At 30.4% G+C, this 14,109-nt stretch overlaps 1 protein-coding gene across 8 annotated transcripts in view; it reads right to left on the bottom strand.

Moving 5' to 3' along the window:
• Nucleotides 1-14,109, bottom strand: part of LOC129971338 (multiple C2 and transmembrane domain-containing protein 1-like) — a 386,350-nt gene that overhangs the window by 6,994 nt on the left and 365,247 nt on the right. For all 8 annotated transcript variants that reach the window (XM_056085007.1, XM_056085004.1, XM_056085008.1 and 5 more), the window contains 4 exons: nucleotides 13,655-13,783; nucleotides 6,162-6,212; nucleotides 4,898-5,004; nucleotides 1,351-1,460 (listed from right to left, as the gene is read on the bottom strand). In XM_056085007.1, coding sequence (XP_055940982.1) covers nucleotides 1,351-1,460; nucleotides 4,898-5,004; nucleotides 6,162-6,212; nucleotides 13,655-13,783 — 397 coding nt within the window. The remainder of the gene's footprint in view (nucleotides 1-1,350; nucleotides 1,461-4,897; nucleotides 5,005-6,161; nucleotides 6,213-13,654; nucleotides 13,784-14,109) is intronic.

Here is a 14,109-nt window from a genome sequence, read left to right as displayed (position 1 = left end):
GCCTCAAGCAGCCAACCCTCAAATTTTCGAAAATTATCATTTTTCACAATTACTCATAAATTGACTTCACATCTTCATACTCGAATCGGACAAGGACAGATTATATGGAGGGAATGTCACTAGAATAATGATCGCAAAATTATTTCTGAATCGCCAGTTTTCTCCCCATTTTTTACTTTCTCATGTACTTAGCATAGCGAAAATATTGTAATCGTCAACACATTCGAACTCGAGATTTCGAGGAATTATCACATTTTAGACCTTCTAAAGTTCGAAAAACACATTTTTGGAAAATATCCATTTGCCTGTCTGTCTATCTGTGACAGAGATAAATCAAAATCTGTTTGAGCTAGAAGGATGGAATTTGGTATACGATCTTAACACCAAATTTGTAGATTTCTATCAAAATTCGAGCAAAATCTGTTCGGAAAAAAATCTGTCCTTCCGGATGCTTGATGGACAGATTAGTTAACACGATAACTTCCCAACAAAAACAGCTGGATCGGTAAAATTCGGTGCAGAGATTCAACATCAATAGTATAGACATCTATCAAATGTTGAGCTAAATCTAAAGACGGGTTGATTTTCTGCCCATTTATACTTTCAGAAACATATAAACGCGATAATTCAAACACAATCACATGAATATATCAAATTTGGTATGTGATTTTGGGACTACAAGTGCAGTTGTGTGTCAAATTTTAGTTTCAATCGGTTGAGAAAAACGCATCTAAAACGCAAATCCGATTTTTGAATACTACTCATCGTACGTCAGAGATTAAATGACAAAATCTTTACAAGAATTACACAGCAGATTCGGCAAAAATGCTAAATTCACGCCAAAAGTGAATATTTTGCCACTATTGTACGTCAAAGCCATTCAAGGCGTTATCTGGAATAACATCTTTATTAATCACTTAACTGTTTTATTTTATTTACTATCTTATAAGTGACACCTTCTATTTTGGGAATATTTTCTTATTTTGAATCAAATGGAAATCCATCGAATACTTGACGTATCTATTTATTCGAAGTCGTTTTAATATTGAATTATAATCGTTATGAAGGGTTTATTTTTTTGCTTACAACTATCAAAATTTGATAAATCGATGCACGTATGGCACTCGGGCAAAGCAGTTAAGCGGTTAAAGAGTAGGCAAGAAAGTTTTGCCTAACCACTCCCACTAGTTTCTATCCAATCTCTGCAAATATCAAAGAATTGCTTATTAAAAGCAGCAAGGAAGGAGATGAAACCGCTAGAATGAAGTCTGCATATCCTTTCAGTGGAAGGAACGTTTTCTATACTTCCGTTTTGAAAAACTGTTGGGAAAAAGGAAAGAAAATATTTACCCCAGGCCATGATGAGGTAACGAACAGGGACAAAGTACAGGACAACTGTGGCCAGCACGAGGACCAAGAAAGCCAACCACGAGAGAAAGGGTACAGTGTAGTTGAAAGTACTGGAAAAGAAACGCAGAGATTAGATGAATACGACGAAATTTCAGGAACAAACTACAAAAAAATGCATTGTAAAAAAAACTATGAAATATAAAATGAAATTAATATGCTAAATAAAATACGGGTGGAGATTTCAAACTTATACAATAAGATAAATTGCAAATTATTAATATAAGCTAAAATTATATTATAATCAATAGCGATTTTTAATTTATAAAAACTGAGGCTTATAACCATTACTTTAAATTGTCAGAGTTTATTAGAAGTAAGAGTTCCGGTGCATGCTAATTATGTAATTGTCGGCTAAGCATCCTCACATTGTATAGAAGTTTCGGATAATAGAAAACAGATTTAGATCAGGTAACAAGAAAGATGCTTTAATTTAAAACAACCAGGCGTGCTTTCGATGTCCTAAAAATTACTCTTGGAACGGAGTTAAACTTAATTATTTAAATCTCTTTTTGGTTTTTAAGATATGGGACTACGTCCCGGATGAATTTTTTGAAAAATGTTACAAAATGTTTGTATTTTTGAACATTTACATAAATAAGACTAATGAAAACCTCTATAATGCCAAAATATACCAATTAAGTCTCACATTAAAAACAAAAAGAAAAAAAAGGACCCTGGGAGGCTAAAAAGTGCCATAAAGCAAAAATCTTCTAGTTTTGAAGTTTATCAAATGTTTGTTTAAAATTTTGCAAAGCGCTTAAGAAATATATTATTTAATTCATGAACTAAAAAATACCCTGTATTTTTGTCCATTAATTAAATATTGGGATTCGAGTTAAAAATAATATGAAATTTTCATTTTTTTTCATACTTCGAAACTTTAAAACAGTTATAAAATCTTTCAAAATGAACAGATTATTTATTCTCCAGTTTTGGAACTGCAAAACACATTGAAAAATTGTTATACGTAATTTAAACAAATTATATATATATATACATTAGATTTTAATTTATGAGGTGTTTTGTAAGAACATCCAATCAAAGATTAGAATTTGAGAAAATAGCATCTAAAGAACTAAAAGTGCATTAAAATGTAAGTAAACCTAATTATAACAATTAGTGTGACTGACATTTATTGATTAATTAATTGGTAATGGGATGATATTAACAAATAACTATTTTTAATAAATTCAGTTTTTGTGATTAATTGCTTACTTTATACAGGGTGTCTCAAAAACCTTTACCACGGCTTTTATTCTTTAAATATTGATCACAGACATATACTGTAAATTACAAAGTTGCATAAAAAATGGTGCAAAATGTTATAAAATCGATTAAAATTTTCAGGGGATTAAACTTCAAAAAATACAAAATTTTAACCGATTTCATACCATTTTACACCTTTTTGTACGTAACTTTGTAATTTACAGTATATGTCTATGATTAATATTTAAGGAATAAAATCCGCTGCCAAGGTTTTTGAGACACCCTGTATATTACTAGAATGGTTGGATAAATTTTCATTTTGATATTATCATATCAAGTTTTGCAGGTAGATGATATTGGACCTCGAGATAAGATGATAATGCTGATAAAACTGGATATACTTTTATTCTCTAAAGATATACGCCCTCACGCTAATTGATTAAACATTGTTATGTAAGTTTTCTGGAAGAGTATGCAATGAAACAGTTATCGTATTTAAAATTCTAGCTCATAGAAAACTAATATAATCCAAAATCCATGTTTCTATACTATCAAACGGTGAACACATTTAAGTTTGTAGATTACATCTTCCACTACGTGTAATTTGTGTAGCCTTCTATCATAATTTCCTGATGGAAGGTAAAAATAAAGCTTGCAACATGCAGGAATCTGCACTGTACTATCTTAGAAAGTTTCGGTAGAAATTATGAGTATCAGGAAAATTCTCAGAAACAGTTCATTTTTTTTTCGCATTTTGCTCTTTATACTTTTGTTAGTGTAAATATTCTTATTGTGCCTTTATGTGTTCCCTTTGGAACCAGCATATCTTCCAAATGTGAGATTTCTAGACTGTTATCTGTAAGTCTGTGTTTACAGTAGAATTTGAGACAGTTTGCGAATTATGTTTATAAAGAAAATCGCACGAAATTCATATAAACGCCAAATAGAAAACAATAAAAAACAATACGGCAAGATTATGATCGTCAATTTATCCCATCATTTTGCTCCGATCGGAAAAGGTAATAATTCCAGATTTCATTGATAAAATTAATAAGAATAGGATATAAACAAATAATTAGTATAAAAAAAGTATTACTTAAGGTAATCACGTATATCAAAAAAAAAATAATCAACTGGTCTGTGAGATCTTCCGTTGGAGACCTCGTTTTAAAACACTTAGTAAAAACGCACAAGACCATTTAACAAACAGCGAAATAGCGACAATAAGATTGCAAATTTTTAGTAATTTACACTGTGGAACATTAGCAGTATCTTTAAGGGGATGAAATTGGAGTAATATGAATATAAACTTTATCTTATATCTGTGTCCACTTAACAAAGTAATTGAAAAACACATCAAACTGGTATATAAAATTTAGTACATGGTTTCATCACTAAAACTGTAGATTTCTATCACATTTTGGATACTACGGTTAAATGAAAAAGAAAAGTCCAAAAGGCATATTCAGTTTTCAACATCATACTTCAAAACATAAAAAGAACCATATTATAAGCATTACTTAAAAATTTGAGGGATAAATTTCCTGCTAGTTCAAAAAATAATTCCTGTTGATAAGTAGAGAGGAGAAGGTAGATTACCGCTTTTCTATGCTAAGCGCAAGAAAACTGCTAGTATACACAACGGATCTCTCATGGAAATGGAATCGAATCTATAATCCGCAAACACTCCGGTCTTGATGCATAGTCTCGAAGACAAGACCATTCCACATCCGGCAAACTAATAATAACAAAGTTTTAAAGTATAATGCAATCTATTGCATTGTAACTTCTTATGGCGCTGATGTCTGAATCCTTCCATACAAAAAGGTTTCATGAATATGAGGCAATCCTATGTCAAACTGGAATAATCTTTCTAATTTCAATGATTAAGGAATTATAAGAAAACGAAAACTTCAACTTCTATCTTTCCTTCCCTTTTAGTTCTTGATGAACCCTCTGCGAACTATTCTGAGACTTCTACGCTCTCTATAACTTATTCCCAGAAATCATGCCATGATGACCATTGCAATAAGTAAACTTCCTAAAAGGAATCTATTTAAAAGAAAATAGAGTTAATCATAAGCAGAATCAACAACAATCCACATGGTCTAATCAAATCTAAATCTTGCAAGAGCTAAAATATAAGTCGAGTTATGTTGTGTCTGAAAAGTCAAGCTTATGCAGAAGTCTATCAATGATTTTTTTAAACTCGAATAACACTCAAGAGGTGTGAGAAATAGTGGAACACTCAAGAGGTTCAGATTGCCAGAAGGAAACTCACTTTTTGCATCGCTCTCCGAAGGAGGCGAATTCTCCCAGGATGTTTTGGATCATGGCAGTGGCGTCTTGAACTGCCTGGAGTTTCTCTTTCAGAGTCTTCTTTTCTTCCTGTGGAAACGGAAAATTACTCAAAATGAGATTTTAATACTTCTTACTGAAACTCAGTCTTAAGAAACCATATTTTGCATAGAAAATAAATGTTATTCTAGTGATAATTTTAAAAAATATCAAAAGGCTACTACACCCTGCCTAATTCAAGGCATTCTAATCAAATTTGTATGACCAGACTACCACGGCAGCATTGGTGGGAACTAAAATTGAGTTCTATGGACCATCCCCGGCCCCGATACGGTTAAGTCCACCCGGTCATCGATAGTAGGTAGCCGACCCCAAACATTTCTGTACCCACTCGGGTATAGAGAACGAAACCACCATCCCGAAGCTTCTCAGCCTCATTTCTGAGGTGCCACCCCCAGTGGGAGATATAAAAAGGTAATCAAAATCAAAAGGTATGTAATCTTTCATATCATCAAAAGATATTTAATGTTTTATAGCATGCAACTATTCTGTTACAAAACATTTAGATGACGATGCATTCAAAGGTCCCACTTAAATCATTTTTAAACCAATCTTACAGAACTGTATATCATTTCATGCAATTTCCATACAAACAGGTGACATTGGCTACTACGTTAAGTAGGGTAAAAGTTAACTAGCCATGAAAATGACAAGGATTTGTATGTATTAAAACATATTAAAAATTGAAAAATTATTCCTACTTAATTCGATCTTCCATATGTTTGAATTAATTACACAATAAGTGTTACAATTTTTTATTTCATGTACTTAATGGAAAATACTTTGAAGCCTCATAACACATTGTAACTTAAATTACGCATTTCCTTTTATTTTACCGTTTCTTTACTTTATCATTAAAATTTTTAAAAACTAAGAGATACGAATTCTCTTATTTACGTATAACCATAAAAAACGTGGCATTTTGGAAGAAATTTAATTCTTTTTGTAAGATTAAAAAAATATGTATAATTAGTACTAATTAAAATAAGTATTTTCAAATGCAGATGAAATTGCATATACGAATTTTCGAGTTTCTTCAAATTCAATTCTAAAATATTTACAAAATTCAAGCGTCGCAATGCCATCCAATTTTATTTTCAAATGATCAAATTTTCTTTTCTCAGATACTTATGTTCCAAAAATTATCTCATCATTTGAATAAGAATAATTTCATATTAGATACTTACCCCTCTTTCATCTTTATCTTCTTCATCATCTTCGTCATCGACTTCTTCTATCTGTAAAAGAATTACAATTATTATAATTTCGAAATGTAATAAAAATAGCATCAAGATTCCGAAAGTAAATTCAGAAATACATCCTTTTAAAACTTTTAATTACAAAATGCAAGTACAAAACGAACCGAATTTAAAAAGTGCTCACATAAAGAATTATTTAATGATAGCAAATAGAAACGTCTGTGAAGTGAGTTCTGGAGCAATATTTTCTCAGCTTTCGATTTCACAAAAGAAATATAAAACCAAGAAAATATAGGGCAAGAAATATCTGACGTATGATTTCAAAAACAAGGGTTGAATTCGTTTTAAGTGTGAAATTTTTAGTTACAGTCATTTTAAGAAGACATTATGTAGAAAGTTACGACCGATAGCAACTCTTTTGACTTACGCGGAATAAACACTAGAGTTTCAAAAAAACAATTCATTTTGTTTTAACCCGTTTCTGTATAATGCGAATTCGTATAAACGCGACAATTTCTTATACAACGTGATAAACAGCTTAGTACTACGTGCAATTATCTCACAGTTTTTAAGTTTTAGTTCAGAAAAGCAAATTTATGCATTTGCTTTATGACTGTTATTTATGAATAGCAAAAGTGATAGCTTAAAAAAAAGCATAGATTTTTGAAAAACAATACCCGAACGCACCTAAAATTATAAGGTAAAATATTTTCCTTCATTTTTTAAATAAAGAAGCTTCATATATTTTAAAAACAAATGAGCTACAAATAATTATCTGTTCACAATGAAATAATGTATGACTGATTCACATCAATAGAAATATGCATAGTTATAAATTAAGAAATATTTGATTTTGCATAAGTTTGTCTTATTTTGCAAGTCCCGTGTAATATAATTATTCAGAATGCATCCGTCACGTTATAAGGACTTCAAAGTGTTTATTTTAATAATTTATGCAAAGAAAGATTCGTGAAATATTTCAAAAAAGTGCAAAGGCTGAAACTTATTATATTTCCTTACAGTTTTCTATGAAGTAAAATAAAAAGGGAGATTTGCAATGTGGTTAAAAATAATTTCATTAAACCAGCGTCTTTTCCTTCCAGTAATTTTAATTTTATGTAACGTTTTCTGTTTCATAAGAGGCTGTAGAATTTTGTTCAATATATGTATATTAATGGCATTTACTATGACAAAGTAGGAGTTTCAAAACCAATATGAAAAAAAAAAGAAACGGTAATTATATACTTATTAAGTATCCGTGACAATGATTTTTATTGAAGTGGAATATTTATTTAAATTTCAAGAAAGGTTCCATTTTTTATTTCTTTCGTGTGGAATAAAATAACTTAATCATATAACAAAAATTTTATTCATACAACTAAAAGAAGACATATATGTAAAATTCTTCAGATTGTAAAGTCATCAACAAAGGGGAGGTCGTAAGGGGAGGGACAAAATAAAAGAAATGATACATTCTAAAAACATATTCGGGAATATGATATAGAAAGCGATTCGGAAAAAAGGAAAAAAAAATGAAAAAAACTTTAAAAAATGAAGTCTTGTGGTTAAAATTTGGTTCATTTTATTCAATATTTCTATTTTATTATTAACTGCTACTTATTGTCAAAAAACAGCTCCTATGATTTCTTCGAAAATAATTGAAACGTTATTATTTTTTAGAAACAATATTAAAAGAAACAAAGTATGATATCAAATTTTAAATAACAATTTATTGAATGGTAAATAATCTCTAACATTTTTTTTTTCAAACAACTCAATAGATGACTAAAAAAAATTATCAAGGACAAAAGCAATAAAAAAAGCTCTTGAATACTTAAAATTTTTTTTGTATTATAAACAAAAGTGATGCATTGGATACGTCAGTTTCCAATTATAACAGCTATTGATATTATTCTATTTTTAATCGAAGTTCAAAGTCGACATTTTATCAAAATAGCTCGAAGCGAAAACACAGTTGGTTGCAACATATATTTACGTCTGATAGAAAAATTCTCTTATTGCAGACATTTTTGATCTTTTGCGTCAAGATAACTAACTGATATTTCAAATTCTAAAATGTCATATTTATCTAACGCTAAAGAATATCTTACGTTAAAGAAAATACCTCTATACGATTTTAAAGTGAACATAATTCATATCAATGAATTTATTCGTTTTAATCTTAGCAATGAATTATGTTATAAATACAAGAAACAGACCAAAATTGTATATAATTTGATATATTTAAATTTCAAATCAATCATAATATTAGAACAAAGGAAACTACAATTAAAGTTTGAACGATGAATAGATAAAATTTTTATAATCCAAGGTGTCTCGAATATTTAATGTGTATTGCATTAAAATATTTTGAGAATACTTTAAGTATTTTTTGTACTTTAAATTAAGCTGACAGCAATACTGAATATTTTATACAGTTGATACCTGATATGCTCACATGTTGCTCTATAGTTAAAACCAGGATTATTAGCTTCCAAATCCCTAATAATAAGAATTGGTTAAGCTATCAGTTAGGGAAAAATGTACAAAATGTCGTAATTGTAAATAATTTAAACAGATTGAATAAATTAATTCAAATTCTGGAAATTTATATGGCGGAAAAGTAGCTACATTTGTAATTAATTTATTCGTGAATAATTTTAATTGTATTATCAAAAGTCATTAAAAGTGTGTGCCAGCATATAGTGTTTATAGGCTTGTATAGAGGTGTGGGCACGATCGACCGTTGAACCACCAACACAATTTGGGATGACCGCCTTTACTAAGACCTAAGGCTTGTATTTTAAAAGAAACCAATAGTTACATTCATGTGTTATCCATTTGGCAATGTTGATGCGGAAGAAATAACTGAAAATATAAATTATATATTCTATTTATCTTTTGAGGAAAAACGAAGTTTTTCTCCTTCAAAATGACATAGCTTTAATAAGAAGTAGTTCAGAACCTAAGAGTAACTTTTGGATTCTAATGAACGAAGCAGAGTATCATAATTTTTTTAAAAAGTTGAATATCTTTTAACATTGTTCTTTGGCTCTACCTAGCTGTGTGAATCTGCATTTCCAACGGTGAATATATAATAATTAAGACAATATATCGTTTCCACCTCATAGACGACCAATGCAAGAATCCAGTGCAAGATTAGCAGTTAGTTATTATATAACGAGATATTCAAGCTTGGCAGACAGTATGGAGACTTAACCTTCCATTAACTACAAGAACTTAGATGAAAATGATTTATTTTCTAATGTATTTTGAATTGTTTGATATTAAATCCTTAATTTGATATTATTATATCTCTGGTTTTTATTATTATGTTTGTAACTATGTAGGTAAGTATATATTCCGTATTTATTATTAAGTTATAATAAATATTGACCTTTTTTTAAACTCACTACACCTTCGTCACTGGGTGGAGGGCAACACCTTAAAAAATTAGAAGTAGCCTATAGTTTGGAAAAATCTGTCCACCCCTGTTGTGTAGTATCTGCAAACTACGAGATGCACGATGAAAAATTGTCCAACACGCCGTGTAGAGCATTATGATTTAGAAATATGAAATTTGGAACATAATGGAACATGATTTTTTCCCAGATAATAGATGCTTAGAAAGGGCAAAATTTCTGAATCTGAATTAAAAATTAAAGTTACTTCTCGCGTAGTAAATGCTCAACAAGAAAGAATTTTAATCATTTTAATTAGATTTTTAATCGAAAACTGATCGAAATGTTGACGTTTATCGTTTAATAATATCTTGGAACCCGATAATTGCTAAAAAAGCATGTTTACACCAACTGAAATAAAAAAGAAACTGCTTAAGAATAAAAAAATTACTTCCGTAATACCGTAATTTTTTTTTCTAATTTTAGCACATTAAAAAATATTTTTAAGCATAGTTTACAATAATACTTTCCATTGCTTTAGTTACGTTTATGCACACGAGCGTTGCAATGGTATTTAATAGAGTTTTGTGTGCACGTTATGGCTGCACTATAATGAAGAATATATTTTAAAAATAAATTAAATTAATTTAAATTTCAAATACATTTATGCTACCATATTTTGGACTAGAGACTTGAATCTAAAGTAAAACATTTTAGGGGAACTCAATATATTATGTAAAGGCATCGTTTAAACGAAACTCATTGTATTAAATAAACGCTACCGAAAAAAAAAATTGCGTGCATCAAAATGTTTTTTCGAAGCATTAACTTTAGATAAAAGTGGCGAATCAAAGTTGTTACTTGACTAGTACGTGTTAAATCGTGGTTAGACAGGGGCAATCTCTATGCGCACTAAGACACAATGTTACACCATTGAGATCACATGACTGTTTGGTCGATGGAAAATCAGAACATGGATAGGTCAATGACTTGCTCCCGGCAGTTTTGCTCTTCTATGAATGAGTTGAAACCAGATTGTCAACTGCATACGTGATCTTGAAGGAATCGCGTGGATTTTAATAGCGGTAGTGGTAAGTGATATTTTCTCGAAAACAGGTCTTCGAGAAAGGAAGTGGACTAGCAATAGGAGGCACTTTTGAAGGTTGTACGGCACTCGATTTTCAAATCGTAGTGGCAGACCATCGAAATCCCCTTCCGTTAGCCATGAAGACAAGAAGCTATAATTATAGTGCTAATTTATTTTTAAAAACCTCTTTGATTGTTACAAAGAACCAGCGGGAGTTGTCTCCCCGAAACTGTCTCGAATACTCTAAGAAGCGATAGTAAACGTGTTATCCCAGGAAACCCCTTCCATGGCATTACCGTCCATTCATTACGAATTATTAATCTTTAAGCGAAAATTTAGCATTTTTACTGAATCTATCGTTTGATCCTTGGCGAATTATTTGACGATTAATAACTGGCATGCAATTAATAGTATCGAAAATCGAATTTCTGTTTTAGACCCATTTTTCCCAATCGACTGAAATAAAAAATTGGCATAAAACTACACTCATAATCACAAAATCCCATGTCAAATTTGATAAATTTAAGTCATTGCGTTTTTGAATTGTCGTGTTTACATATTCCTGAAATTAAGATCTATAGAATGTCAAACTCTTGTTGGATTTGGCTCAAAGTTTGACAGGTTCTGTAATAGAGATGTTAAATCTGTGTATCTTTGTATTCATTTAATTCTCTTCGCTTTGTAGTTATCGCCTTAACTTATATTCGAACAATGGACAGTCAGATTTCCTCTGAGTGGAATTTGCATAAAATTTGACAGACATCTACAAATTTGTTGTAAAGACCTTCATCCGTTTAAAAACGTTTTTTAGTTCCAGAAAAGAGTTTTTCGAGCTCAGAAAGGATGATGGAGACTCAAGAAGATTCATTAAAATTTCGAGTTTGAATTTTTTGACAATTACACTGCTTTTCTTATATCACGACTAAGAGAAAGTTAAAACTCTGAATATACCTAAATATAATCAACGATAAAGTATATATCTACAGATATAATAGAATTTATCCATATATAACTCATAAAAACTGTTTAAAGGGGATCTAAAGCCCATCCTTTAAATTAGTTTTAGTTCAAATATTTCCCATGCATAGTATTATTTCTCTTTCACAATTTTCTAGGGACTAGAGAGAAAGTGACGTAAATCCTGAGAAAATAAAAAACGAAAGAAATAATTTATACCAATATGAATGTTCATGAAAAATAAATGAGCGTTTCATAAATGCTCTTCGTTAATATTATGAAGTCGATCGTTCTTGTTTCTAGTATCCATCTTTAAAAAATATTCTATTGTGAATTGATTTCTATTAACATATTACATTTGCATTTCTGTTCTATATTCTATGTAAGAGTAAGAAGGTAAAATATTGTGTAATGCATTCTTTTAATTAGATCATCTCTCACAGTATGAATATCGAATCATTTACAACAAATACTCTTTCTCCACATGAGACTTTAAATTAAAAAATATAATGTGTCTATAATATTAACGAACATTTACTCCAGATGAAATACCTTATTACGGACTCTTAACGGAATAATGTAATCCATAAAACGGCTTTTTGTTTGCCTTTCACGGTCATGAGGATTTTCAAAGTCATTTCTGTTCCCTCGATAAACCACTTTATGGTTTTCCCTTTTGAATTACTTGAAGGGTGCACAAACGAAGGAGAACATTAAATTTTATAAGGGGAAACTTGAAAAATTTCAAACAATGTGAATATATGAAATCTGAGGGGACCAAAAAATAGTATTATAAACGACGGGAAAATGTTAAAGACCAAGATTTGAGAATGATGTAATATTGGATATATTTACCTTTTAGGAGTCAATTGACAATGCTAATAAAAATTCATGCAATTAATGTAGGAAACTTTTAATTATTTTTTGATTACTTCATTTCCATAAAATTATTAAATATAAATTTATTTTAATAATTTTTTAAAACGTTCCATTTACTTTGCCACGGCCATGACATTAAAAATGGTTACGCGGTTGATACATGGATTGTTGTGTTTTTAAAGTTTTTCAGCAAATTTAATACGTGGATTTTTCTATGAGATTTCTTTGTACTAAGAAAGGTTTTCAGAAGCCTACAGGGCTTTTCAAAACTATGCGCAAATGTTATCAGGGAAAGTAGGTTCACTCAAAAATCATATAAGAATCACAAAGGGAAACGTGGTTGGAAATATGAACTGAATGAGCTAGACGGCGCTGTTGGCAAGCACTGTAGCTGGATTTTAATACCTACTACACTTAAAGAATTTATTGTATATGCAGAACAGAGAACAATTTATGATATTACTGCCTTTGGGATTGACTTTCAGATTGCTATGTACATTGAAACAGACAATGGCTTGCCATTTTTGGATACTCGTGCATTTTCAGGCTCATCAGATGGATTTTCAATCACACATATACCTTTCTTATTCTGATTTGTTCGTGTTTCCTCGATTACTCCCAATTGTTTATATTATTGTCTGAATTTCAAATCATCCTGTTAACTACCTAAGATATAATTTCAACAAAGCGTTATCTTTGACTTTCTGATAGTACAGCCAAGTTAAAAGAATGTAACAGTAGTTGAACTTTAAAATACAATCTGTATGAATACTCAAGAGCAAATCAACTTTAGAAATGCAATGGAATCTGCATAAGGCATGTGGGGTAGTACTGGAATACAATCTCAGATTACAATAATCATTAAAATATATTTCGACCAAGAATAGTCTTAGGGCTTGTCTTTTGATTACATTTTGACAGTGATCAATGACTCTTGATTAAATCAGGATCTAAATCTTCGGTAATTAATGCGAATTTATAAGAAAACATTCCTTTATATGGTGAGAGACGAATGGGATTGATTCCTCATGATAACAATGAATGAATTTGCATAATGAATCACACATTTTTAGCCCTTTCACATAATCGGTCAACGCTTCAGTTAACCTGTTGTTATACAATCAAGTTTTCTATTAAAAAGGCAAAAGAAAACCTACCTCATCTTCATCCCGAGTGACGATCTGTCTACCCGTGAGAGCGTAGATCACATAGTTCTTCACGTAGAGAATCAGCAAGGCGACGGGGAGCATGTAAAATTCGAAAGTGTACGTTATCACAATGAACACCTGAAAGAGAAAAGAGGCGATAAGTGTGATGTGCGTGTAATAACAATTCTTCGGCTATTACCATTATTTTTACATTTTTATCGTCATGCCTTTTTTTTCCATAAAAATAATTCTATCTCTTAGAATTCTAGCTTAGTTTTTTCAAACTTTTTTCATTGGAATGGAGGGAAGGGTTTTAAATTTTTCTCTAAGTTATTTAATTTTAACAAACTCTGAGGACCAATTCATTCATCGGTAATCGAGATTGCCTTTATTCTCAAATAAATCTTCTCTGCATAATTTGGTTTTTAATGCGGTTTTAACATAGTAATAACTCTCTGTAAACT

The sequence above is a fragment of the Argiope bruennichi genome, chromosome 6, assembly GCF_947563725.1.
Source record: "Argiope bruennichi chromosome 6, qqArgBrue1.1, whole genome shotgun sequence".
Classification (NCBI taxonomy): domain Eukaryota; kingdom Metazoa; phylum Arthropoda; class Arachnida; order Araneae; family Araneidae; genus Argiope; species Argiope bruennichi.
The sequence above is the reverse complement of the archived record's forward strand: the minus strand, read 5'-3'. Positions and strand labels throughout refer to the sequence as shown.